Source organism: Schistocerca cancellata, chromosome 5 (assembly GCF_023864275.1).
Source record: "Schistocerca cancellata isolate TAMUIC-IGC-003103 chromosome 5, iqSchCanc2.1, whole genome shotgun sequence".
In the NCBI taxonomy this organism is placed as follows: domain Eukaryota; kingdom Metazoa; phylum Arthropoda; class Insecta; order Orthoptera; family Acrididae; genus Schistocerca; species Schistocerca cancellata.
In genome coordinates, this window is record NC_064630.1 from 393630160 (window position 1) to 393657875 (window position 27716).

The following is a 27716-nucleotide window of genomic DNA, read 5'->3' on the forward strand; positions in this document are numbered from 1 at the left end:
TAATGTTAAACTGTAAACAGTGGTGGAAAATTACAGACTCTGGCTTACTCATTAAGCATCCAAGAAAATGTACCACATTGCAACAATGCGGGATACAGAAATTTTTTCTTGAGAAGGTTAAGAAGTGTCTTTCTGAAGGCCAGGAATACGTGGCATTCGTATTTCTTCTTTCTAAAGGAGAAAAAGAGGATAGTAAAGGGGTTTTCCTCTTGCAGCACTAACATCCTGATACACTTAGCTTTCCATAGCCATTTACACAACAGAATATATTGAAGAAATAACAGATTTTTCCATTGTGATGACTTGCAATGTCTGACAAATGCAAGCACCGAGTATACAAATCCTTTTGAAATAATGATGCAAATACATATCTTTTGGAGGTCATTATTACTATAAAACATGAGTGTTATTTGGTTTATAGCACTAACTACCTTCAGAGTACAAAATATTCTATTCTGCTTGAGCCAAAATAAAACAGCTTGCATATAAGTTGGGGAAAGGAATTTGCAGATGAAAAATAAAGTTGTATTGCAACCTCATACAAGAGTGCATTCTGTCCACAAGTAATCTGGAATTTTGACCATGACACCATCTTATCTTAAAACAACAAAACAATATGTACATACTGCACATTTGTATTCTTCTCCTCAAACGGTATTCTGTCCAACAGTACTGTATAGATTGCCCTTTGATATTCATTGTATTTGACAGGATCTTTTTCAAATACTTCATATGTTTGCGATTCCAGATTGTCCATCAAAGGCTGAAGAGGACACTGTAAGTAATCTTCATAGCCACGGGCATAAGCTGTCAAGGCATCTGTGTGCAACATCGTCTGTAAAGGTACAAAACAGTTTTAGAGAACAACTATGTAATAGCTCAACACTAAAAATACATGGTTTGGCACAATCAATGAATGTTCATACAAATGTTTTCAGTTGCTTAGTACAATCATGATTCATCCGATTCTCATGTACACGCCTGTAACGCTAATTCTAATAAAACATTCTAAACACTGCAGCTAACTATACATACAGCTGGATATGCTTCATTAGCTACAAGACATGCCACTGATGGACCCTCAGCCTAAAAAAAGGCAACCGCAGAAAATTACTCAATAGCACAGAGTGTCATCTTGCTCCTACCCTCTAAAATATAGAATGTGGAAACTAAGTCGTGGTTATGAGTTGCCCAGAACTATAAAATGAGGTGCGCCAAAGTCAAACCCAAAGGCTGGTTTTTGCACCACAATGCTTTGCTAGGTGTGGTCCCAAACGAGGCAGTGTGTCTTTGCTCTCCATCATTCACTGAACTAACCCACTCAGTAACGGGAGGGGAGTGTAGAGCTGAATGTTGATTCTGAACCATGCTGCAAATTTGCAGATTATTTTCCCCTCTCTCTCCATGTGTTGAAATTATCTGCCTGAGTTAAAAGCAGTGAGATAAATCCTAGCACCAACTGATGACTAAACCCCAGAACTCTGGATTTTTAATCTGAAACACACCCAGCAGGAATAAGAGAAAATACATTCCCACTACACAGTAATATGGAAAACTGAGCTGGTCAGAAATATATGGGATGCACAAGTCAGACAAAAGGACAAAATCCTATGTAATTGCAGTGAACATATTTTCCAAGCTCAAACAAGTTAAACAACAAAACAAAAAACCTATATCACTATTGGAACACCATCAAACAGAAAATTCTACAAACAAGTGAGCAAAGAGATGGAACCATAACAGAACAGATGAATTATGAAAATTTTAGCAAAAAGAGAGTGAACCATTGACTGTTACTAATGTCCCTGCTGCTTTCTGTGGAGAGCGCAGCTTCGTTGTCGCCTCCATACTATGGCATGCACGGAGAGACTGAGTTCCAACTGCTAGCTGTGAACACGTTTTGCTGCACGGTCTGGTTCCTCTGTGCTGAATATTCCTGGAGGACTTGGCATGACAATTTCATCTGCTACTCAGGATTTCATGGCCCCAAATACAAAATACAGCTCACTCTTGACTATCTGGTCTAACGTGATGAGAAATCAAGCCAGATAACAAAAAAGCTGTACAGACCATAGTACTGCAATTAGCTCTTCTGACCCCAGCTGTGTCATGAGAAACTTTTTTTTTTAACGTCAAGACCTGATTTTATTAACATTTTCTGATGTCTTACATATCATCCATTTTGGATTCTTTAATTAAAAACACAAAGGACCGCACAAATCAACAGTTTTAACAACGTACACAGTTTCAATGTTTGATATTCAACTGAAGAAACAAAGAACAGTGTTTCCAACAGAACTGCTCTCTACATGTGTTCATGGTTGGTTGTGAGCACTGGTATGAAGAGGGTTTCAAGTATAGTTTGTTGAGGAGGGTTCAGTAATTTATTGAATATTAAAAATACTGTATGTACCTTACACCTGCAATTCCAGATCTGCTACAAGCGCAAAAGATGCATAAAACATTTTGAACAGCCACACAGCACTATATCCAGCACCTGCTTGGTAAAGCTTTGGAAAAGTACAGTACATACAATAAATTAACCTTTATTTTACCAGTAAGAAGTATTATTATGATATTAATGAAGTACACAAACAGAAACAAGCCAGATAGTTGATGCACTACTGTAAAAGTTACTCTAATAACTTAAACCTCCTCTAGAAATGAATCACAGCATGGACAAAAACACAGGTATGTCAATATTGTTGTATGACAAGGAATTACAACTGTCCTAGCCTTTCGCGCAGGTGAGCAGACAGCCAATGAAATGCTTCTCATCCCATTTTAAGAAAACTATTTGGTGAGTAAATTTGATTATTTCACATCTAACAGTATAATATCTTCACTTGATAAAGAACTGAATTACTTTTCGTTATTAGTCTTAGTGTGCTCATAATGAAGTAAAGCATTGCATGATATTTTAAGATTTTTACAGAGTTAAAGTTCAGTGCATAGGCTTTGTGTACGGTATGTTTTACATCACTGATTGCAGTGAATGAAATGTAGCAAATATATCGAAATTGTGTTTAAAACTAACAGCAGAATGATATATACCACCATTCTCAAGATATCGGTTCTTATATCCATGGGAGGGTTGCGCAAATTGCCCCCACTGATCTTTGCACGTAAAATGAGAATCGTGTGGTTGTAACACGCGTCGTATTTCATAAGTGGTTCAAGATACCAAAACGTGGCTTTTGCAAATTTTTTCAATGGAAAGATGTACATCTTTTAACAGCATTATCATATCCAGTCAAAAAAGAATATTGTGACATCCGTACCAGGTGTACTCACTGTATGTACGATTTCTTTCTCTCTACAACCACAATGGTATGCCATTTTCTCAATCAAAAAATGAAGATGAAAGTGCCGGCCAGGGTGGATGAGCGGTTCTAAGCACTACAGTCTGGTACCGCGCGACCACTACGGTTGCAGGTTTGAATCGTGCCTCGGGCATGGATGTTTGTGATGTCCTTAGGTTAGTTAGGTTTAAGTAGTTTTAAGTTCTAGGGGACTGATGACCTCAGAAGTTAAGTCCCATAGTGCTCAGAGCCATTTGAACCATTTGAAGATGAAAGCAACAACACAAATAAGATCACAGGGGCAAAAGCAAACAGGCTGAATGATGGAATCCTGCTGAGCAGCAGAAATTCCGCTACTGCTACTTGGGGTGCTCTACCCAGCCACTAGGGCATCAACACATCTGGAGCAAACGAAGACCAGAGCAGCTGGCCATGGTAACAGGTACACAAAGGCAGCACAAGTGGTGCATGTATAAATGTCTAGAGCCCCTGACGGAAGGATCAAAGGCATGACTAAACCTATCCAAAGAGCCCGGGAACAGCAGCAGTGGCGGCAGCAGCAGCAGCAGCAGCAGCACACATTAACATGTCTACAGCAGTCAAAGAGTAAAGTATCTAAACCATGGGTTTCAATGGCAAAGATAGTGGAAATTAAGTACATTCCAGTATTTTATGGACCTAATCATAATAAAAAGGTGGAATTCACTGTAAATGGCTACAGCTTTAGTTGGTTTTGCAGATATACTACTAATTTCTAGGTCTTAACATCCACATAAATACAAAAGCATTTGGTCTCAGACTCTACAGACCAATGCCAATCAATTATAGCACTGCCTCATATTCCCTCTGCCATTCCTTCCAATGTTTACAGACAATAATGTACTATCCCACTACTGCTTATTGCAATTATCACAAAATATACCCCAAACACTGAAATTCTTTAACGAAAAAATGTACTATGTGAGGAACACCACAGCCCAGATATTTTCAACAGCAAAGAAAGACCTAAATAGTAGATGGCAGTGGAGTACAAAAAATTACTTATACTGACTGTAGTAAGTTTCAAAATGGTCAACTCGGCAGAGATATATTAATGAAAACTGTTTAATGTGGTTGTAGCTGGAGGTTATAGAATCCTGACTCCACATTTGCTGATTATGTATTGAGAGAAGATCATAAATAAAGTAACAAACTCATACCTTCATTTGGCAACCAATGAGTGAAAACCGAGGCTGTTGGATCTGCTGGATATCGACAAACATCTAGCATACTGTCTTCATTTAATATTAAATGGTCAAATTCAGTTTTGTACTTCCGCTCTCTAAGCTTCACTTAACCCTAGCAATACCAGCACACTTCCAATAATCTTAATGTTTCAATGATGTTAATACCACATGGGGGGAGGGGGTACTTAATACCACCACAAAAAAGCTTCATTAATTGTTGTTGACTTATTAACAACGTACAGGGTGAGTCAAAAAGGACTTTACAATTTTGTAATTACATAGAAATTTATTGAGATAACTTACATAATCAGTGTGTGTGTGTCATCTTGTAGCAAACAACCTCAAGTTTCAGTATCCCATTCCTTCACCAGGAGCAGAAGCATAGTGCACAGTTAAAAATGGCTACTTTCACTTGTATGGAATGTGCTCGCTGTGCATTTTGGTTACGTGAAACAAGCCCTGCAACAACTGTTCAGAGAAAATTCACATGCAACTCTGGAAGATGTTTGTGACAGACCCAAAGTTAATGTGTTTTGTGCCTTAGCAAACTGAAAGTGAACAGCCTTTTCTTCTTCATGGACGGAACTGTCACTGGCACAGTGTATCTGGACATGCTTGAAAACTTTTTAATTCCACAGATCGATGAAGATGACCAAGCTGAGATGGTTTACTACCAGCAAGATGGTGCACCACCTTATTTCCTCACAGAAGTTCAATGTTTCCTCGATAATTGTTTCCCTGGTCGGTGACCTGGCCATGAAGAGCCAATAGCATGGCCACACTGCTCCCCAGACTTGACACCATCGGATTTCTTTCCCTGCAGTTTCATTAAGATAGTGTGTATGTTCCACCCCTACCAAACAATTTCGCCGACCTGAAAATCAAATCTATGCTGCCACTGCACAAGTTACGCTCAATTTGCTGGAATGAGTGTGGGAAGAAATTGATTACCGGTGAGATGTTTGCCACATCAAAAATGGCAGTCACATCAAACTAAAATGACACTTGACACTTTTATGTGAAACTTGAGGTTGTTTGCTGCTAAATGGCACATCTACTGATTCCGTGAGTTTTCTCAAAAAATTCTGTATCATTCCAAAGTTGTTAAGTTCTTTTTGACTCACCCTGTACTTTCTAGAGATACTGCTATGCAAGAAGAGCCCAGAATCTGGAAATACTGAATATGACATTCATTGTGAAAAAGACATATCTACTATTACATGAAGGAAACTTTATGACCACCTCAATCAGACAAATTTTTTAATTAAGTCTAACAGAAAAAATTTAAAACAAGTATGGAATATAGTAAAAAAACTTGTTAAAAATAGAAATGTATTTCAAAATTTTAAAATATAAAGTACACAACTATGTGAAATGTTTACAAAAGGTGGGTTACAGCAACACCCCCACCCCACCCCAAACTGGTATTGCCATGGTTAAGCCTTTAATTTAGCATTTCTTTGTACAGTGTCTTTGTCACTCTGTTAATCCATTTGCCACTATTTTTATTGTGATTGTCAATATATTCCAAACTGCTACATATCACATCATTTCATCACGTGTATATCATCTCTACAATGAAGTCTAATATTTCTTACACATTTATATAAAGTTAACCTAAAACATTTTCAACTATGTTAGTATTGTCACAGGTAACATTTTGCATTAAGTGATTTGTAAGTGAAACTGATGAAATGTATGATGAGATAAAAGAAATTATTCAGCTAGTGAAGGGAGACGAAAATTTAATAGTCATGGGTGACTAGAATTAGAGAGTAGGAAAAGGGAGAGAAGGAAACATAGTAGGTGAATATGGATTGGGGGTAAGAAATGAAAGAGGAAGCCGTCTGGTAGAATTTTGCACAGAGCATAACTTAATTATAGCTAACACTTGGTTCAAGAATCATAAAAGAAGAAGAATTCTGGAGATACTAGAAGGTATCAGATAGATTATATGAAAGTAAGACAGAGATTTAGGAACCAGGTTTTAAATTGTAAGACTTTTCCAGGGGCAGATGTGGATTTTGACCACAATCTATTGGTTATGAACAGTAGATTAAAACTAAAGAAACTTCACAAAGGTGGGAATTTAAGGAGATGGGACCTGGACAAACTGACAGAACCAAAGGTTGTAGAGTGTTTCAGGGAGAGCATTAGGGAACGATTGACAGGAATGGGGGAAAGAAATACAGCAGAAGAAGAATGGGTAGCTTTGAGGCATGAAACAGTGAAGGCAGCAGAGGATCAAGTAGGTAAAAAGACGAGGGCTGGTAGAAATCCTTGGGTAACAGAAGAAATATTGAATTCAATTGATGAAAGGAGAAAATATAAAAATGCAGTAAATGAAGCAGGCAAAAAGAAATAAAAACGTCTCAAAAATGAGATCGACAGGAAGTGCAAAATGGCTAAGCAGGCATGGCTAGAGGATAAATGTAAGGATGTAGAGGCTTATCTCACTAGGGTAAGAGAGATATTGCCTACAGGAAAATTAAAGAGACCTTAGGAGAAAAGAGAACCACTTGTATGAATATCAAGAGCTCAGCTGGAAACCCAGTTCTAAGCAAAGAAGGGAAAGCAGAAAGGTGGAAGGAGTATATAGAGGGTCTATACAAGGACGATGTACTTGAGGACAATATTATAGAAATGGAAGAGGATATAGATGAAGATAAAATAGGAGATACGATACTGCGTGAAGAGTTTGACAGAGCACTGAAAGACCTGAGTCGAAACAAGGCCCCAGGAGTAGACATTCCATTAGAAATACTGACGACCTTGGGAGAGCCAGTCATGACAAAACTCTACCATCTGGTAAGCAAGATGTATGAGACAGGCGAAATTCCCTCAGACTTCAAGAAGAATATAATAATTCCAATCCCAAAGAAAGCAGGTGTTGACAGATGTGAAAATTACCAAACTATCAGTTTAATAAACCACGGCTGCAAAATACAAACACAAATTCTTTACAGATGAATGGAAAAACTGGTAGAAGCTGACTTCAGGGAAGATCAGTTTGGATTCCGTAGAAAAGTAGGAACACGTGAGGCAATACTGACCCTATGACTTATCTTAGAAGCTAAATTAAGGGAAGGCAAACCCACATTTCTAGCATTTGTAGACTTAGAGAAAGCTTTTGACAATGTTGACTGGAATACTCTCTTTCAAATTCTGAAGGTCGCAGGAGTAAAATACAGGGAGCGAAAGGCTATTTACAATTTGTACAGAAACCAGATGGCAGTTATGAGAGTCGAAGGGCATGAAAGGGAAGCAGTGGTTGGGAAGGGAGTGAGACAGGGTTGTAGCCTCTCCCTGATGTTATTCAATCTGTATATTGAGCAAGCAGTAAAGGAAACAAAAGAAAAATTCGGAGTAGGTATTAGAATCCGTGGAGAAGACATAAAAACTTTGAGGTTCGCCGATGACACTGTAATTCTGTCAGAGACAGCAAAGGACTTTGGACGAGCAGTTGAACGGAATGGACAGTGTCTTGAAAGGACATACGATGAACATCAACAAAAGCAAAACGAGGATAATGGAATGTAGTCGAATTAAGTCGGGTGATGCTGAGGGAATTAGATTAGGAAATGAGACACTTAAAGTAGTAAAGAAGTTTTGCTATTTAGGGAGCAAAATAACTGATGATGGTTGAAGTAGAGAGGATATAAAATGTAGACTGGCAATGGCAAGGAAAGCGTTTCTGAAGAAGAGACATTTGTTAACATCGAGTACAGATTTAAGTGTCAGGAAGTCGTTTCTGAAAGTATTTGTATGGAGTGAGAAAGGAGGGGGAGATTAGTGTTTAACGTCCCGCCGACAACGAGGTCATTAGAGACGGAGCACAAACTCGGATTAGTGAAGGGTGGGGAAGGAAATCGCCCGTGCCCTTTCGAAGGAACCATCCCGGCATTTGCCTGGAGTGATCTAGGTAAATCCGGGAGAACCTAAATCAGGATGGCCGGACGCGGGATTGAACTGTCGTCCTCCGGAATGCAAGTCCAGTGTGCTAACCATTGTGCCACCTCGCTCGGTTGTATGGAGTGTAGCCATGTATGGAAGTGAAACATGGACGATAAATAGTTCGGACAAGAAGATAATATAAGCTTTTGAAATGTGGTGCTAAAGAAGAATGCTGGAGATTAGATGGGTGGATCACATAACTAATGAGGAGGTATTGAATAGAATTGGGGAGAAGAGGAGTTTGTGGCACAACTTGACCAGAAAAAGGGACCGATTGGTAGGAAATGTTCTGAAGCATCAAGGGATCACAAATTTAGGATTGGAGGGCAGTGTGGAGGATAAAAATCAAAGAGACCAAGAGACGAATACACTAAGCAGATTCAGAAGGATGTAGGTTGCTGTAAGTACTGGGAAATGGTGAAGCTTGCACAAGATAGAGTAGTGTGGAGAGTTGCATCAAACCAGTCTCAGGACTGGAGACAACAACAACAACAATTTGTAAGTAGGACATTTTAAAAGTTGCACTGCATGATTGCTGAGTAAATGTCTTTCACTTATTTTATGCTGATTGTTAACGTAATTTAAACTGTTAATACAGAGTATTTCCTTAAGAGCATGCGAATATGTAACAGGACATAGAGAATGCTCCACTGAGCAATTTGAGGTGGGTAATCTGGGGCCGGAGAAGCCAGTTTAAGGAGATGTGGAAGTAAACTTGTCTACTGCTTTGTCTAGTATTACTGTTCCCCAGCTTATTTACAACTAACATGCATACAAGTTTACACATACTGTGCTGTTATTTACATGTACATTCTCCATTTTCTGCAAGGAAACAAGGAGGACGAGCCCGATTACTAGGAAGTCATGATGCATATTTTGTTTACTTTACTTGCCCATAAGGTTGCTCTGTTGTATCGTATTTACATTTTCTCATGACAGAATGTACTACAAATCAATGGCAGACTTATTCATTACTCAGTGCTATTCAGAGATGTACAGTACAATACAATAGAGCAGTACTGGCACAGTTTGACAGAACTCACTGAGGTGCACCTTGTGAGTGGGGAAGTACGTTTCAATGATTTCGCTGCTGAAAGGCTGTATAGGGAACGATTTCTAATAGACATCATCCGCCACAACAAGTGTTTATTTCTCTCGATCAATGAATGCAGAAGACTGGTTCACTGAAAAGAAGAAATGGGGGACCTGGCAACTTGAGGACCAATCGCACACCCCATTTTGAAGAGGAGGTGCTAGAACGTGTTGCAGTGTGCTCCACTACAAGTACTCGTCATATTGCATATGCAATGGGCACTGAACATATTAGCATGTGGCAAGCACTCCATGAACAAGAATTACACCCATTTTATCCACAAGTCCATGCAATGCTCGTGACTGACTATGCACCGAGGATTGCATTGTGTCACTGATCGCTACAACAATGGATTGATCGACCACATTTCTTCCAAACTGTGCTGTTAACTGACAAGGCCTCATTTGATCATGATGGTATTTTGAACAGCAGGAATAGCCATGTGGGGGATGAGGAAAACCCTCGCGCTGTAGTAGAACCACACCATCAAGCAAGTTTTGCTGTGAATATCTGGGCCAGCACTGTAGGCGACAATCTCATAGGGCCATATCTTCTACCTGGTCATCTGAATGTCCACCTGTACTTGAGGTTTGTGCAAAGGGTTCTATATGAGCTGTTGGAGAATGTATTTTGGCTGTTCGTGAGAGGATATGAATACAATGTCATGATGCACCACCTCACTTCAGTGCAGATGTCTGCAACCATCTCAATGCTGTATTTTCTGGCCGCTGGATTGGAAGAAGAGGTCCTATTCCATAACCCATGAGGTCTCCTGAATTCGCTTGATACTTCCTATGGGGATATCTTAAGTCACTTGTGTGTGAGACCCCAGTGGATACAGAGATGGAATTAGTTGCCAGAATAGTAGCTGCCTGTGTCAGGATTTGAAATACACCATGGATATCTGTCAGGGTGCATGAGAATCTTTCTCACCAATGTCATGCTTGCATTGAGGCTGATGGCTGTCGTTTCAGCACATTTTGTAAGATACATTGCAAATGGTATGTTCCTTGTGTCAGTGATGGTATTTGCAGTTAACTGTAACTAATGTAAATAAAGTACACAGTAATGTGATTTATTCTTATTATCTCGTTAAGCTGGCTTCTCCGACCCCAGGTTTCCTACCTCAAAATGTTCAGTGGAGTGTTCTCTATGCCCTGCTAAATTTTTGCACATTCTTACGGACACACCTTGTCTACTTCGTTGTTTTACCATATATACAGGGTTATTACAAATGATTGAAGTGATTTCATAAATTCACTGTAGCTCCATTCATTGACATATGGTCACGACACACTACAGATACGTAGAAAAACTCATAAAGTTTTGTTCGGCTGAAGCCGCACTTCAGGTTTCTACCGCCAGAGTGCTCGAGAGCGCAGTGAGACAAAATGGCGACAGGAGCCGAGAAAGCGTATGTCGTGCTTGAAATGCACTCACATTAGTCAGTCATAACAGTGCAACGACACTTCAGGACGAAGTTCAACAAAGATCCACCAACTGCTAACTCCATTTGGAGATGGTATGCGCAGTTTAAAGCTTCTGGATGCCTCTGTAAGGGGAAATCAACGGGTCGGCCTGCAGTGAGCGAAGAAACGGCTGAACGTGTGCGGGCAAGTTTCACGCGTAGCCCGCGGAAGTCGACGAATAAAGCAAGCAGGGAGCTAAACGCTTTGAATTTTCGGCACGGTTGCAACAGCTCATGGAAGAGGATGCGTTCAGTGTGGAACTTGTTTTCAATGATGAAGCAACATTTTTTCTTAATGGTGAAGTGAACAGACACAATGTGCGAATCTGGGCGGTAGAGAATCCTCACGCATTCGTGCAGCAAATTCGCAATTCACCAAAAGTTAATGTGTTTTGTGCAATCTCACGGTTTAAAGTTTACGGCCCCTTTTTCTTCTGCGAAAAAAACGTTACAGGGCACGTGTATCTGGACATGCTGGAAAATTGGCTCATGCGACAACTGGAGACCGACAGTGCCGACTTCATCTTTCAACAGGATGGTGCTCCACCGCACTTCCATCATGATGTTCGGCATTTCTCAAACACGAGATTGGAAAACCGATGGATTGGTCGTGGTGGAGATCATAATCAGCAATTCATGTCATGGCCTCCACGCTCTCCCGACTTAACCCCATGCGATTTCTTTCTGTGGGGTTATGTGAAAGATTCAGTGTTTAAACCTCCTCTACCAATAAACATGCCAGAACTGCGAGCTCGCATCAACGATGCTTTCGAACTCATTGATGGGGACATGCTGCGCCGAGTGTGGGAGGAACTTGATTATCGGCTTGATGTCTGCCGAATCAGTAAAGGGGCACATATCTAACATTTGTGAATGCCCAAAAAAACTTTTTGAGTTTTTGTATGTGTGTGCAAAGCATTGTGAAAATATCTCAAATAATAAAGTTATTGTAGAGCTGTGAAATCACTTCAATCATTTGTAATAACCCCGTATGTTATCTCTGCGGTTAGATGCAATTCATCACACTTACACGGACAAATACAGTAGCTATTTGGACAAATACAGTAGCTATTTTTCATTGTTCTTCAATGTTAAGTGTTAGTGTTTTATGGTACAGTATGTTCCCTTTACATATATTTGCTTTGTAGCTTACATATTTTTGACTATCTTTCAATTGCAGCATCAAAGATATAAAGTTTAATCTGCTTTCAAATCACACTCTACATTTGTAATATCCTTTTCCAAGTTATTCACCACTACTCTATCTTCTCTAATGATGATAATATCTGATGATAGACTTAAAGATTGAAAATCAGTCCACAAAATAAATTATTCCATGAAACATCCACATCTAGCTTCCCACTTATAAAAAAATGTGTCTCAGCTTCAATGACCACCCAAATTATTATATGAGAACTGCACCAACATTTACTTCACCAAGGCAGTTTTAACACTTGAGCAGGCATGCCATTTTTCATAAAACGAACGAGCATGTGGCGTACTTTATGCGTATGTAAAGACTAGCTGTCTTTATGTAATCCAGGTAAATGTGTGAACAAAATCACAGTTTAACCTTAGTTTAATTAAATGACGATAAAATAAACTTACATAATATGGGCTACAGCACTGTTTAATTAAACAATAATGAAATAAACTTTCACTGTACAATTCTGATGCCACGGACAGGTGTTACCCCATAGAAATGATCCACTTGAAGTATTGAACAGCAGTTGCATCAGATCCCAGCCTACTGTCTAATCGATTACTAATTATGTAGTAGCCAACTGCCTCATTGTGGTATTGTACTGTCAGTTTCTAATCTGATTCACTTTCTTGCATGGATCGTGAATTTTTCCTCACCTAGTTCGCTTTTAATTTCAGAAAACTGCTGCTCACTTGGACATAATTAATCATTGTATTAGCTGAAGCAATAATGAAGAAATAGGTATGGGCTCGCAACTGTGAAGAAACGATAGAGTGGTGCAAACGCAACTTAATCTGTGGTTGCCACACTTCATACACGGGTACACCCACTGAAGGCTTACACAACACACTGAGGGGTTAAACAACACACCGAGGCTTACCTTTCTGAAATGTGGAAAGAATTTTGGATAATTCCACAGGGAAATCTACTGATGAGAAGCACAGTTCAATATACAACAAAAGTGTCCAATCCATACAACAAGTACATACATTCCAAAAATTCTGATTTCTTCTCAGTAGTCTTTAATATATACTTTGATCCTGTTGTTAAGAGACTAACCTGCCAAAAATGGTCCAAATACTGTTGGTAATATTTGCTGTAACCATGTCTAGTGGCTCCTCTTACAATAACTTGTACATCCAAATTTGCAAACTGCTTTACTAAATTCTGATGTGCACGTGATAGAACTGGATAACCTTTTTTGTTTGTTATGAACACAGTAGTAGGAAGTACAATACATTTAACAGGTTCACCAAGCCATCTAGTAATAACATCCTCTGGTGGTATATCTGCTGATATCTCCAGTGCCAGGCCGAGTTTCTTCTCAAAATTACTCACGCATCTTAACTTATTCCACCTGTCAAAGAAACATTTCTTAAGATAAGTGAACCACTATAAATTTAAAATGACAACTTTTCATTATTTTAATCAATAAGTACCAGGCAGCAGAAAAAAAGAGAGGAGGTCATGCCACAGTCTTAACATTTTACAATAGCCGTTAACAGCAGTGATAAAGATTTTTAAACACGTAATTACATGTTTTATGTAAGAACACTTACCCACAGTGTCTGCACATGGCGTCAAATGAATTTCATTTGAGATAATTTCCTAATGATTTTTTTAACTGTTTGGATTACACTGTCATGAAAAGTCAAAAATATTTCTTGGAACAGTTTCATTCTTGCTATCCTGCATAAATTAGTACTTAGAGACTTGTCTTAGGATTTGAGCTGCTAGTGATGTGTTTTACATCAAACATATGTATCTGATATGATTCAAACAATAGAAAATCCAGGATGGAATGTAACAATAAAATGAAAAGGATAGTTGCTACTCACCGTATAGTGGAGATGCTGAGTTGCAAACAGGCACAACAAAAATGTTGTCAGGGAGTTAGCTTTTGGTCAACACAGCACAAGGCTTTTGTCAAAAACAGACAAACACACACACACACACACACACACACACACACACACACACACACACACACACACACGACCACAGTCTCTGACAGCTCACATGACAGTGGTCATGTGTGTGCAAGTTGTGTTTGCAGGCACGTGCAACACCCCCCCCCCCCCCCCCCCTCGACAAAGGCCTTGTTGGTGTAACGCTAACTTTCCGACAGCCTTTTTGTTGTATCTTTCTGCAACTCAGCATCTTCGCTATACAGTGAGTAGCAACTACCTTTTCATTACATTATCTGATATGACTGTCACTTTGACACTACTTCTGTTATATTTTCGATTCATTTAAATTTGCTCCATCTCTTATTTAACTCCGACTAGAAATCAGACAGTTATGTCAAATCAAAAGATACATTTAAAATATGGCAGGTTTCTTGTTTGCCTGAATTACATCTGTTACATTGGATCTTAATTTATCTCCTCAGCATATCGCTCCAGGTGTTCCAACCTTGTATATCTTCTTCCTCTGTGTCAAGTCTTCTCATTGTTAATCGTACATTTTGGAGTCAGGGTGGCCTTAAGGTGTCCTCTTCTCTGAGCCTCCGGTTCCCATTCCAGGATAATTTTCGGAATTCTGGCTTCCGCCATTCTTCTCACATGCCCATACCATTTTATCATCCTTCTATCCATCACGTCATGTATTCTTTCTCTCATTTCCACTATTACTTCATCATTTTTTACTTTCTCTTCTCTACAAATTCTTGATGATCTTCTCTAGAAGATTATTGAGGTACTGTATTACAAACAGTTGAGACACAAACTTACATTCTATGTATAGTGGAACCGGTAACATAGTAGATTGTTATTTAACACAGTTCATGGTTCGCTAGTTCAAGTCTTGTTTGAATCATTTTTCTATTACAAGTTGCACACAAAATTCCTGTTTTCATTTCAAATATAAATTCTTAATAATTAAGAATAATTGAGATTTTATGAAAGATTGTTATTAAAGTTTGCTTAAATTAAGACAACATAATAGTTTAATTTTTGAAGGCAAAAATGAAAAACCAAATACTCTTTATTTGGACTATGTCCATTGTTTTATACCACAGATGTAGATAAGTGTCATAGAAACACAAATGCTGCATTTTTACATTTGCCGTTGTACCATTACAATATGAGGAACCAAGTTAAGTGATTTGGCCCAAGAAATAACAAGACTGTTAAGCTGCCAGACATACTGGAACTAACACATGCAGCTTTTTCACACGTCATGCCAAACACTGGCAAGATACAGAACAGCACCTCATAAAAGAGAAGAAAATGCAGCACCACGGTGGCTTCCTGGATTCTGTTTGTTGATCGACTTGTTGTCAATATAGCAGATGACAGTTCCAGACCTGAAATGTATTTCTCGGACTTGGATAAGGAAGGAGCTAACAGATTACCTAATGACTGACTGTAATTAATACCTTTATTGTTTTCAGTATTCAACAGAATGGTTAAATCCCTGCAGTAAGCTTTTGCATCACATGTAACTCGCTCAGAAAAATTACCCTGTCTGTAAGTTAGGAATTTGCATCACTCCTGTTGGTAATTACGATACTATGTAAGGTGGGTACAAGATCATTTTATGCTTTCTGTCTGCTCACCTAAAAAGTATGCTGTAGTGCTGCCAGTTTTGTACAACATTATTTCATTCTTTTTAAAAATTAAATGCCCTTTGAAGCTATACTGTTTCTCTGCTCTTCTCTTTTAACATCTGAACTGCAACTGCTCACGTCATTGCAGGTGGCTGACCAGTGCTTCCAAGTTAAAGGCGCCAATAAAGCTGTTGTCTCCAATTATCGCTCAGTGTGTGTACATGTAACACAGCATAAAACGTATCCTTATGATCGTACTTTACTGTACTGGTCACAGCTTGGCTTCCTCTCCAAGTGAAACAAAATCCAATGAGATTCAAGCAAACACAGAAGTATACATGGCGTAATGTTTACATCAGGTTTACTCTTATGATGAACGGAATATAGTACCTAGCTTTATTGGGTTGTCAAGTATTCTGAAGTTCTGCGTAACTACAGGCCTTAACAAAAAACAAAGTTGTTCTAATTTTATTTCACATAATATGGCTTACTAATAAGATTAAGTTCCTCTTCCCTTTAGGTAAAACTACTGAAATTTCTTACCCAACGCCCAGTAAAGCTACACACAAACATCCTGCTGAACTATTATATTAAAAAACTGATTATTTGACGGTATTACCAATCCCAAGTGTTGGCTTCTTCACATTCATTATTTTGTTCAAATTCTTCTGGATCAGATCTGCAATATGATGCTGCGACTGATGGACTCTCCATGGGTAAATGAACCCAAACCTACAAGAAAACTGATACTTGCACTGACAATATAAACTCAACTTATAAAAACTAGATACATAATTACATGTGTTAATGTAACTAAGAATTTAATTTGTCCACTTGCATTTATATCAAACTTTAAAAATTGAATTAGATGATCTATAATGTAAAACTGTTAGAAACGACTGCAAAAAAAATTATATACTCAAGAAATAAACAGGAGAAGGAAATCAAGAATCCCACTCACTAACAAAAACATCAGCAGGCATTTGAATGAGCAATCTTTTATATATCAGAGAAATATCAACATGGTCGCTATTCAAACTTTAAAACAAAATTCCCTGAGATTCCAAAGTATGGGGAGGAAGATGATTGCATAAGAAGCTACTGAGAGAGCAGATGTCCTAAGAAGTTCCTGAGATAGCAGGAGGAGGGTGGGGGTGGGGGGTTCGAGCATCTCAAAATGTCTTTTCTTTCCTCTCGGTTGTACTTAAACTGCAGTTTTTAAACTTCAGTAACTTATACGGACTAATATTCAAATAATCACCACACTTTGAAATATTAACTATTTTAAAATTTATGATTCTTAAAAGCTCAATAAAATTAAATTTCAAAGTTACGTTAAAACACAGAATTCCCTGAGATTCTACAAAATTCCTGAAATTGCCTGTGATCTTCCAGATTTTTCCAGGTAAAATGTAATTCCTTGAGAATTCCGGATTTTCCAGAAGAATTGCCAACCTGAGTAAATTAAAAGATGACATCTTGGGAAAGGGTAACAGGCAGAAGAGGAGAATCTTAAATATGTAGTCAATTCAGTGGCAATCTTTTGCAAATGAGCTTCAATGATTTGGAAATAACAGCCAACCTGCTGTGAAAAACATGTTTACTGAACCTTGACCATAGTTTCAACAGTTTTAAAACTGTCTTCTTCAGAATGTATTGAACCTATTAACAAGTATTGTGACACTGTGTGTGGAACAGATATGGTACTGTTATACTAAACAAAATTATGGGAAATGTTTACAAATAATTTTAGTGAAGCATACTCGTGTAGAATCACATATTATCTATGTCTAATGTGGGAGTCGTTGACTGTCGAGTAGATGTGCATGTCATCCACTTAAGCACCATTTCAAATACGTGATTTGAAATTACTAGCACTGTACTGTAGACTTTTGTCTTAAAACTTTAACACAGTGGCATTGGATCAAACAGAGTGTCAGTTTGCCACGTAAAGAGCTAGTGACAAGCTCTGACTGGCTGAAGAGTAGAGGCACTAGTTTTAGATTGCCTCTGGCAGGTAGCGCTCCCGTCCATCCTCTATGCATTTAGCTGCAATGTGCAGCACATGTCATTTCACATGCATATGTAAAATGTTTTGTTAAGTTTAGTTAAAATGTTAATTCTAGTAATGTGGCTGGGAGCTATCAAGTGAATTAAAACACATTTACATAATTACGGAAGTCTAAAATATGTTACTAGTTTCAGATTTTATTTTATTTCTACCTTTCTGACAGTCAAGATTTAACCGCCTTGCAGAACAGAAAAGTTATTTTTGTCGGTTTGCTACAGAAATTTGGCTTTTATTAAGCTTTCCTGCTGAGGCAGTAAATTTATTTGAAACGAAGTGTTTAATTCCACACTATTGGCAGTTTAAACTGTTCGCTGCATTTGAAGTGCACACTTTCATCTTCTGGCACATATTGCATTATGCCATAATAAAGAACCAAACATGCAGTAATACAGTACTGGTACTAAGAAAATTTACGTCCCAAAAACCATACCGAAAAGCTTAACATCAGGTCGAGGCTTACGCCATTGGGAATCTGGACATAAGAATGTGCACTGTAAGGCGAACTATGCATTTTAGTATGGTTCACAAAATTCCAACGCTCTTGGAGTATCCTCTGATCTCTTGTTTCTCCTGTGACATAATGTAAGTAAGATCTTTTAATGTTTTACACGTACGAACATCCGGACCTCCTATGTCACCGTAGCTGCGCAAGCGTGGTGACACCTCTCATCTGGCACTCTCTGGCAACTGCTGAAATGAATCTATTTCTAACAGGTCGCGTAAAAATGTTGCGAATTGTGGTTCAAAAAGCGTTATTTTCAAAGTAAATTTCCTTTTACGCAAGATGAACTATGTGCGAGAATGTACGATGAATTTATTAAATCACAGAGCGTTTGCTCTCATTTAAAAATCAACTCTTTGATGGCAAGCCATTTAGAATAATTTCGAGCCCAGAAGATCCGAGATTCATGTCAGTATTAAAAATTTTATAGGCATATTTGTGTTATGTATCTTAAAGTGTAACATCCGCTAAACAGATCAACATTATACGTGAAAGCTTAGCTTCTCTTGTAACTTATTACTCTACGAGACAAATATTATATGCAAAAACTATGCTTTTCTTGTAGCAACACTATGTATAGTAACTTAAACCATTAACTTTTCCTGTTGGTGGAATTCGAATTTATACTTTCGTAAAACGAAAATATGCAGTGCACATGTAGCTGCATATTAAAGAGCTTTCCAAAACGTGTTCCCCCCTGAGTTTCGTTTTGTAAAGTGCTGAGAAATTCTACGCAGCTGTATAAAACCATATCAATTCAAAGTCTTGATAAGTTTTACAGTTCCTACAGAAAGTATACTGTCAATTAACACGTTAAAAGTGTATATTCACCCAGGAGAAAATGTATTTTTAACTGGGAGATCCGGGAATATTTTTCCTTGTCCGCGTATACACCCTGAAATTAAAGAGGCCTTTGGGGAAAAGAGGAGCAGCTGCATGAATGTCAAGAGCTCATATGGAAAACCAGTCCTAAGCAAAGGAGGGAAAGCAGAAAGGTGGAAGGAGTATGTAGACCCTCTACACAAGGGAGATGCACTTGAGAGCATTATAGAAATGGAACACGACATAGATGAAAATGAGGTGGGAGACATGATATTGTGTGTAGAATTCGACAGAGCACTGAAAGATCTAAGTTGAAACAAAGCCCAAGAGCTGACAACATTCCGTCAGAACTGCTGCTATCCTTGACTGAGGCAGCCATGACAAAACTCTTCCATCTGGTGAGCAAGATGTATGAGACAGGCGAAAAACCCACAGACTTCAAAAAGACTATAGTAATTCAAATTTCAAAGAAAGCAGACATTCACAGGTGTGAAAATTACGGAACTAACAGGTTAATAAGTCACGATTACCAGATATTAATACGAATTCTTTACAGAAGAATGGAAAAACTGGTAGAAGCCGACCTTGGGAAGATCAGTTTGGATTCTGGAGAAACATAGGAACATGCGAGATAATACTGACCTACGACTTATCTTAGAAGATAGGATAAGGAAAGGACAACCTACATTTATAGCCCTTGTAGACTTGGAGTAAGCTTTTGACAATGTTGTCTGGAATAAAATACAGAGTGTGACAGATTATTTCCATTTTTTTCCAGGTTGCAGTAGTTACTCTGAGATAAAGAGGCATGGAGAGCTGCATCAAACCAATCTTCGGACTGAAAACACCAACAACAACATCTGTCAGACATTCTTAAAATGTGTAATAGAACTGAAATTTTTGCAATGACTGAGGATTACCTTTGTATTAGCAAAATTCATACAGAAATAACAGAAGTCTGACATGTTCTGCTGATGAAAAAAGCATGTTAGAACTCATGTAATGTTTGAAAGGTGTCTGGTTATGAAAAATTCGTCAGGCTTAGTATTTGCTAAATATTTTGTATGTTTTTAATTCATTACACACATGTTTACAACTCAGCAGTACTGTTTCTCGGTGGAAAATCTGATACCCACACTGTTAAACTTAATAAGCATAAAATCTTAACACATTACATACAGTTGACAAAACGAAGCTGTTTGCACAGAAAGCGGGTTAAGTTCCACTTTGGACATTCACAGCGTGTACAGCTGTAGTGCCTCGAGAATTTCGAGGTAAATTCTAGAGACACTCGTATTTCCACCATCTCGAACACGTTATTTTAAAGAGTGGTGTGTGAAAGTGGAACTGTGTCCACTGTGCCACGATTTTTGTGTGTGTGTGTGTGTGTGTGTGTGTGTGTGTGTGTGTGTGTGTGTGTGTGTGTGTGCGCGCGCGCGCGTTTTTGCTTGCGGGCGTGCCGAACTGGCTTGTATCGGACGATTGATTGGCACAGGCAGGTAGTCGCAGCACTCACCTCAGAAGTTGCACACCCAGAACAAGGAGTAAACGCAACGTACTCCGTGACGGTGCTACGTCAGTCATTATTGAGAACACTTGAAAGTTGTTAAAGGAAAGAAAAGACACTTACTTATTCACTTACTTTCGTGAGGTCCGGATGATGGACTTGCTAGAGCTTTCTGGATTGTATATGTTATAAAGTAATAGAGTATCTGTCGGACTGGTAATTGTTGGGTTTACAGAAATGAATCATTTATATGGTGTCTTGTTTGTGGAAGTGAAAGTATAGTGATATTGGTTTAACAGTATCCTGAGTGTATGGAGTTATTTTAAGAGTATAAAAAGTTCCTCCAAATAAGCATCTTATCTTCGGAGAAGAAGTTGGGCAGACAATTGCAGCCGGCTACCCTGAAAAGAAGATTGGCGAAACAACTCCACATAAGCTCAATAATAATGTGGGAGTGTGAGTCTGGCATACCAGCATCACACTGCTCCTTCTAGTCGCCGGAAACTGCCAGAACGTGGTGACCAAAGTGATCAGGACTCGAAAAGGAGGAATTTTTTTTAGAGTAAATTGAGACAAGAAGAACTTGGAGAGTTGCCACAGCAACCCTTAATAACAAGACTGAGAAATTAGTTCATAGGATTCGATTAAGAAGATTTGGGTGTGGGAAGTCCAGGTAGTATTAGTGATTATGTACGTATATTTAAGATCAAAGATGATATTCCGTTGTTTTGTAAACTGTACCCGATACCGGTGAGCTCAAAGGAAGCGGTTGAGGAGGAGATAAATAAAATGGTAGTTAATAAAATAACAGAACACAGTACGAGTGTTATAAATAATCCCTTGGTAGTGAAGAAAAAGGCTACAGGAGATGTGCGCACCCTGAACAAACATATAGAAACCGAAAGAGAGAGACCTATTAACATTGACAAATTATTATCCAAATTCGAAAAAGCGCAGTATTTTAGCTTGATGGACACACTACGTACGAAGTCAAGAGTTGAACAACCCTCGACTTTTGCATTTATTACAAAAGGGAATACCATGGAGTTGGGACCAAAAGGCACATGACACATTCAAAAATGTAAAGCGGACACTATCAGAATCACCGATATTGCATCATCTGGCGATGGGGGAACCATTTAAGGTTTCAACCGATGCATCAGACTATGGTATCGCCTCAGACCTTCTCCAAGGCGAATGGGGTACAGAAAGTATTGGCCATAGGCCAATAGCTTTTGCTAACAGGAGTCTCAACAAACATGAATTATACGGCAACAGAAAATGAATTACTGGCCACAGTATGGGGTATACAAAAATTCCAAACACTGATATGGGGGTCCGAAATATATCTCTATACAGATCACCAAGCACTGTCATTTCTAATGAGTAGCCGAATACTACATAGTAGATTGATGCGGTGGATGTTGTTTCTTCAAGAATATGACATTAAGATCCAGTATGTAAAGGGTTCAGAGAATATTGTACCCGATGCTTTGTCTCAGCTACCAGTAGGCATGAAAGAACTAAAGTGTACGGAAGGACCTGGCGTAATTTTTGCGATTAATTTTCTAACATTAGAATATCCATGTAACAAGGTGCAAGAGATGGCTGAGAAAATAATGGAGAACATCCAACATGATCCTTATTTTACAGATATCTTTGCTATGTGTGTTAGAAAGTCGCTACCACCTAATCAAGAGGGAAGGTGGAAGATTGTAGGACATAATCTGTTCTGGGAAGACAGTAAGACAACACAACATTGGCGTTTATGTATACCAAATTTAGAAGACGAGTTAGTGTGGTACATTCGACATTTTGGTATAAAGAAATGTATTACACATATGAATAAGTTCTATTACTTTAAAAATCTGGGACATAAAATAGCATCAGTCATTAAAACTTTTGCGATTTGTCAGAAGGTTAAAGAGGATAACACTCACATTAAGTATAAAATGTATACAATTATTCCTAAAGTATTACACAATCTAACAGCTGCAGATTTCTTTGGACCAATTTCAAAAGAAAAGGGAGTGGCAGCTGACATTTTTGTCCTCATAGTATGTTGATCAAAGTATGTGAAGTTCTACCCTATTAAGAAAGCAAACACACCGACAGTGATACATTGTCTACAACAATACTTTCTCGAAGTGGGCAAACCAAAATGATTTCTTTCTGACAATGGATCTCAATTTGCTAGTAACAACTTTAGAGAGCTTTTAGCATGGGAAGGGATTCATCAAATATTAATATCCAACTATAACCCATCTTCTAGCCCGTTTGAAAGAGTTATGAAGGAAATTGGGAAACTATGCCACACTTACTGCCATGAAAACCACATCATGGGCGACAAAAATTAAAGATTTCGAGCTTATTTTAAATGAATTAACACATTTATCAACTGGACTAACAACTTTGGAAGTACGTATACCTCAATAATAATGTGGGAGTGCGAGTCTGGCACACCAGCATCACACTGCTCCCTCTAGTCGCAGGAAACTGTCAGACAGCCTTGTCACAAATTGTGGCAAAACGTGTGCACCATTATTGCGCATGTTCAGTAGTGAAATTAATAGCAATTAAGCATTATACATGGAAGTATAGAATGTCGAAGGTGATCATGAAATATGTAGCAATTTGACTGGGAGCACTTGCTGTGGTCTGAAGGTGGTGTTCCATCGCTGTGCAAGTAACTGAGAGTCAAAAGTGACTGGCAGTCACTCACTGAATCAGAGTTCGGTTCCGCCATCTGACCAATATTTTTTATGTCCCTGTAATGGTAGGTACCGACGGTCTTTTTGTGGTAGCGCCCCGTTTTGATGAGTGCATATTATTTGTATAGTGTTTTGAAAGAACTATTGTGGTATGAGGAAAAAAAAACATAAAAAATAAAAATAAAAACTGTATCATGAAATTTTAAACAAGATTCCTGTAAGTTATTTGTGGGGCTTTCATTTGATAGAAGTGAGAGAATATTATTACTTTGAGTAGTAAGTGGTTTTAGTTCCATTAGACTTCTAACAAAATTTTATCTTTCATGTATCTCATACTTCATATGTAGGATAGAGTAACTAATCGAATGATTATTCAAGTCTTTGGCAAAGATGATACTGGCAATGGTGTACTTTTTTCAAATTACGAACTCAAATGTTAGCACCAGGCTCAATAGCAATTATTTTACCAATTGATTCGGGATCACTAACATACACTACCAGTCTCAATTTCAAAAAGAAGCAGGTTCAAATTAAGTTTCTGAAGAGCAAGTTTTATCTGTATGCATGAAACTATTCACAGAAGTAGCTGACAGTGCGGGATAGATGCAGCAGAAAAAAATCATTAAAATGAAACTGAATCACGCAGAATTAGTGTTTGACAATGAGCTCTTGAATTTTCGTCTCCCAAGTAAAATTACAAATACACCAGGTGGAAAAAAGTTATCAATTCAGTGCAAAGCGCCTGATTAAGACGATTAAATTCTGTAACACAATATTTATTAAAAACTGGTAAAAATTTTCTAAAGCCAAACTGCATAACTATTTCTTTCTTTAGAACAACTTGTTCCGAGAGGTCTTAAAAAATGAAGAAGACAGCAACGTCCGTCAAAACCGGTTGTTGTAAATAAAGACATTTATGCGATCTTGGCTTTAGGAAGATTTTACCAAGTAAAACAGATTGCTCCTTCTGATTTCTCAGCATGAGAAAATTCAGTCTATTAAAATATGGTTGGATGTATACAACGATCCAAAAGGGAGAAAAGGTACAAAACTGCACAACCTTCCCATTCTGTACAAGTGTAGACTATGGTTTGTTTCTCCTAATTTTCAAGGAAAATAGAACTCAATAACTTTGGTGGTTTGAGAGCATGAAACTATAGATACCAGATGATGATAATTTGAGAAAAGAACTGTTTATAAGCTGACTTGACATTGTTTTTAATTTACCCAAAAGATACTGTCATTACTGAAAATGATTTTGAATGCAGAGAAAAGGTGCCTATCACGGGAGAGTTCGCTAATGTGAGACGACAAGATCCTCAATAGTGTTAAGTCCTCACCTCTGTTGGGAAGTATCAAAATTCAGTTCTCATAGAGCCTGAGACATACAGCAGCACCATTACAGAGCTGCACATTGTCAAGAATCCTTGATTTTAATAGTGTTTAATTTCAAGTCTGAGTGTGTGTGCTTATCAGACTAATATCTGAAGCTGACAATCTGTTGCACTATTCATATTATTACATTCTCCACAAAGTGCTCTTTCATTCACTATACTGAATGGTCTTTCAAACAAACAGCCTAACTGTGAGGCTAGGATTCCAGTGCAAGATGGTTCATTCATCATATGCGATATATGAGTATCCTAATATGCAACAGTATCGCATATTAGGACATACTACCTCGTATTAGGTTAACTCCAGCTTGACATCCTACTAGCTGGATTCAGACTCATACTTTTAGTAAGTGGTTTGACAATTTTGGGAACTTTATTAAGTCTTCTGGTGAGAGTCCCATTGTGCTAATATTTGATGGCCATCGTATCACATTTGTGTGATACACAAAGCAAGAGAAAATAGAGTTCACATCACCTGTTTATCACTCCATTCCACACATAAAATGAAGCTTTTTGTGTGGAATTTGAGAACAGTAATGATGGAAAATGCTATAAATGGGTTTTGGAAAACTGAACTCTTCCCACGTAAAAAGCATGTACTTGTAGACAATGACTTTGCAATACACCAGGTGTTCGACATTCCAGATGCAAACAATGGAGAAAATGTGAGTCCACATGGTATCTGACCAGCTCCCAAAATCAGCGAGCCAAATTATAACCCACCAGCTTTAGTAAACTCAGCACGTTCTGACCTGTTATGCTGCCTCAATACATGGAAAGTTTGAAACAGTTTAAGACATTAAAGCTGTAGTGCAATCAAAGGAGACAGAAGCAAAAGTTATTTTCTTGGGCAGGGGCAGGAGTGGCGGGGCGGCGCGGCCCAGGGCGGGGGGGAATAAAAGGAAAAGTAATCTTCCAGTCTTCCATAGTTTGGCATAAATAAAATTGAAGACAATGCTTCATATGTGCAATCTGAAGACAACACTGAATGCATACTCCACAGTGGTCGTTTCTCTAAAGGTTAAAAGAGAAATTGGCTCAGTCCATAAAATGCTATACTTGGGCTACCAAAGAATGTTAGCTTGAAAGCGTTTTTGTATGCCCTGACCTTTTGCACAAAAAAGGCAGACAATGTTGGAGAGGCAGTACGCAAGAGGATATTATTTTAGGGTTTATCTATTCTCATATTCGCCGATATGAAGTGTTTCCTCTGGCTGTCTCTTTATTAGGACACCAATTCTATTTTGATTCAAATTGATTTGTTTGTGCTTTTTTTCAAATTTAAATGCACTGAGTGTTAAGTAACACAAATTCAATAACTACAATGTAAAGTACAATGATTTCTGGAGATTTACAATTAACAAACATATAGTTACATCAAATGTTGTAATATAAAGAATGGGGAAAGTTTTGATATCAGGGATGAGGCTAGTACAAGGTCCACCCACCAATACAGGATGGAGGTCAGTATCCAGAAATAGTCTCATCACCTGTATGACTCTCCCATGTATCCAACAGTAGGTGTCACGGCTCCGGGCCAGTATCGGGTAGTGTAAGTTCACACGATGCTTCACTTTTGTCCTCAAATTTCGAGTGGTATTTAAGTTTAACACTCAAACAGGCAGCCAATCAGATTGAGAGCAGCCTTTTGCAAACATCATTGCTGCACGTTTAAAACTGTGTTAATCAGTGAGTGGTCCTGCTAGAACTGGATCACTCCAACTGGAGATCATGTCCTCATACTTGGTGCGATAGTATGTTTCATGATGTGCACATAGTGATTCATGGCGAGGTGACCATAAATTTGATTAAGTGTCCCTGCCTCATTTGATGACATCCATCTTTGGAATGAGAATGTGATATACTCAATACACAGGTGTTGCACCACATAGATTGCGATGTGCTCTCTACAGCCTGTAAACTATCATGGTATCATAATTCCCTGAGCTAAATATGGACTCATCTGAAAAGATGACATGGCACCAATCACAGTCCACTTCTAATTCAGCAAAGGCAAGCATGTAAATTTTGTGATCATCAGAGGAGGACTCTGTATAAGCAGCATACAGTAAGCGGTTGCAAACAGTTTGCAATTACACTCATTCTTGAGTTGGACAGTGTTTAAAAAACAGACATTTCATACAGGTGCCAACTAACACATTGTCTTACTGAAATGTCAACATCTTTTCTAACCCCAACCTTTAACTACGTATAAACATAAAGTCACCACGTTTAAAATCACAAATATAAGATTACAAATATTCCCAATATAAAATCGACTGTGAAAGAAAGCATTCTCAACATGAAAACTAGTAAAAACATTACTTTAACTGGTGGTATAGACAAGCTAGACATGTACAATAAGCTGGAAAGATGACGCCTGCATGCAAATTCAATCCACTAGTACGAAGTTAGAAGCTGAAAATTGCAAGAGTACACTAAACAATCAGACAAACAACTGTTCACTCAAACCAGCTAAGTGTCTGTCTGCTGTTGATGATTATATGTTTTTCCATCTGTATTTATGACTTCCAAAATATTCCAGTCTATTTTTTTCTCGCGATATTTGTGTTTTGATTTCCCTCTTGTGGACAAGGACATTCACTCCTGTCAGTAATGTTGCATTTTCATTACTCATCATTACTTTTCACAAATAGGTCTTCCTCTCATTTATAAATTATTCAATTGTCCCCACTAATCATCCCGATCATGTCTGAGGAGGCACTCGTGGATAGCATTCAGGGCTGGAAAGAAAGCCAATCTGCACTCAATACGTCTGGCTAAAGTCTTGCCTGCAGCTATCAAATGGATAGGGAGCAGTCAGCTGCAAGTTGTGGCTCATGTCGGCACCAATGACGTCTGTCACATGAGCACTGAGGCCATCCTTAGTTCTTACTAGAAGGTGGCAGGAG

At 38.4% G+C, this 27716-nt stretch overlaps 1 protein-coding gene across 2 annotated transcripts in view; it reads right to left on the reverse strand.

Moving 5' to 3' along the window:
• The window catches only part of LOC126187860 (protein arginine N-methyltransferase 5), a 77500-nt gene that overhangs the window by 22916 nt on the left and 26868 nt on the right, over window positions 1-27716 (reverse strand). For both annotated transcript variants that reach the window (XM_049929178.1, XM_049929177.1), the window contains exons 4-6: window positions 16417-16529; window positions 13307-13604; window positions 627-835 (exon numbers count right to left, since the gene is read on the reverse strand). In XM_049929178.1, the coding sequence (XP_049785135.1) occupies window positions 627-835; window positions 13307-13604; window positions 16417-16529 (620 nt within the window). The remainder of the gene's footprint in view (window positions 1-626; window positions 836-13306; window positions 13605-16416; window positions 16530-27716) is intronic.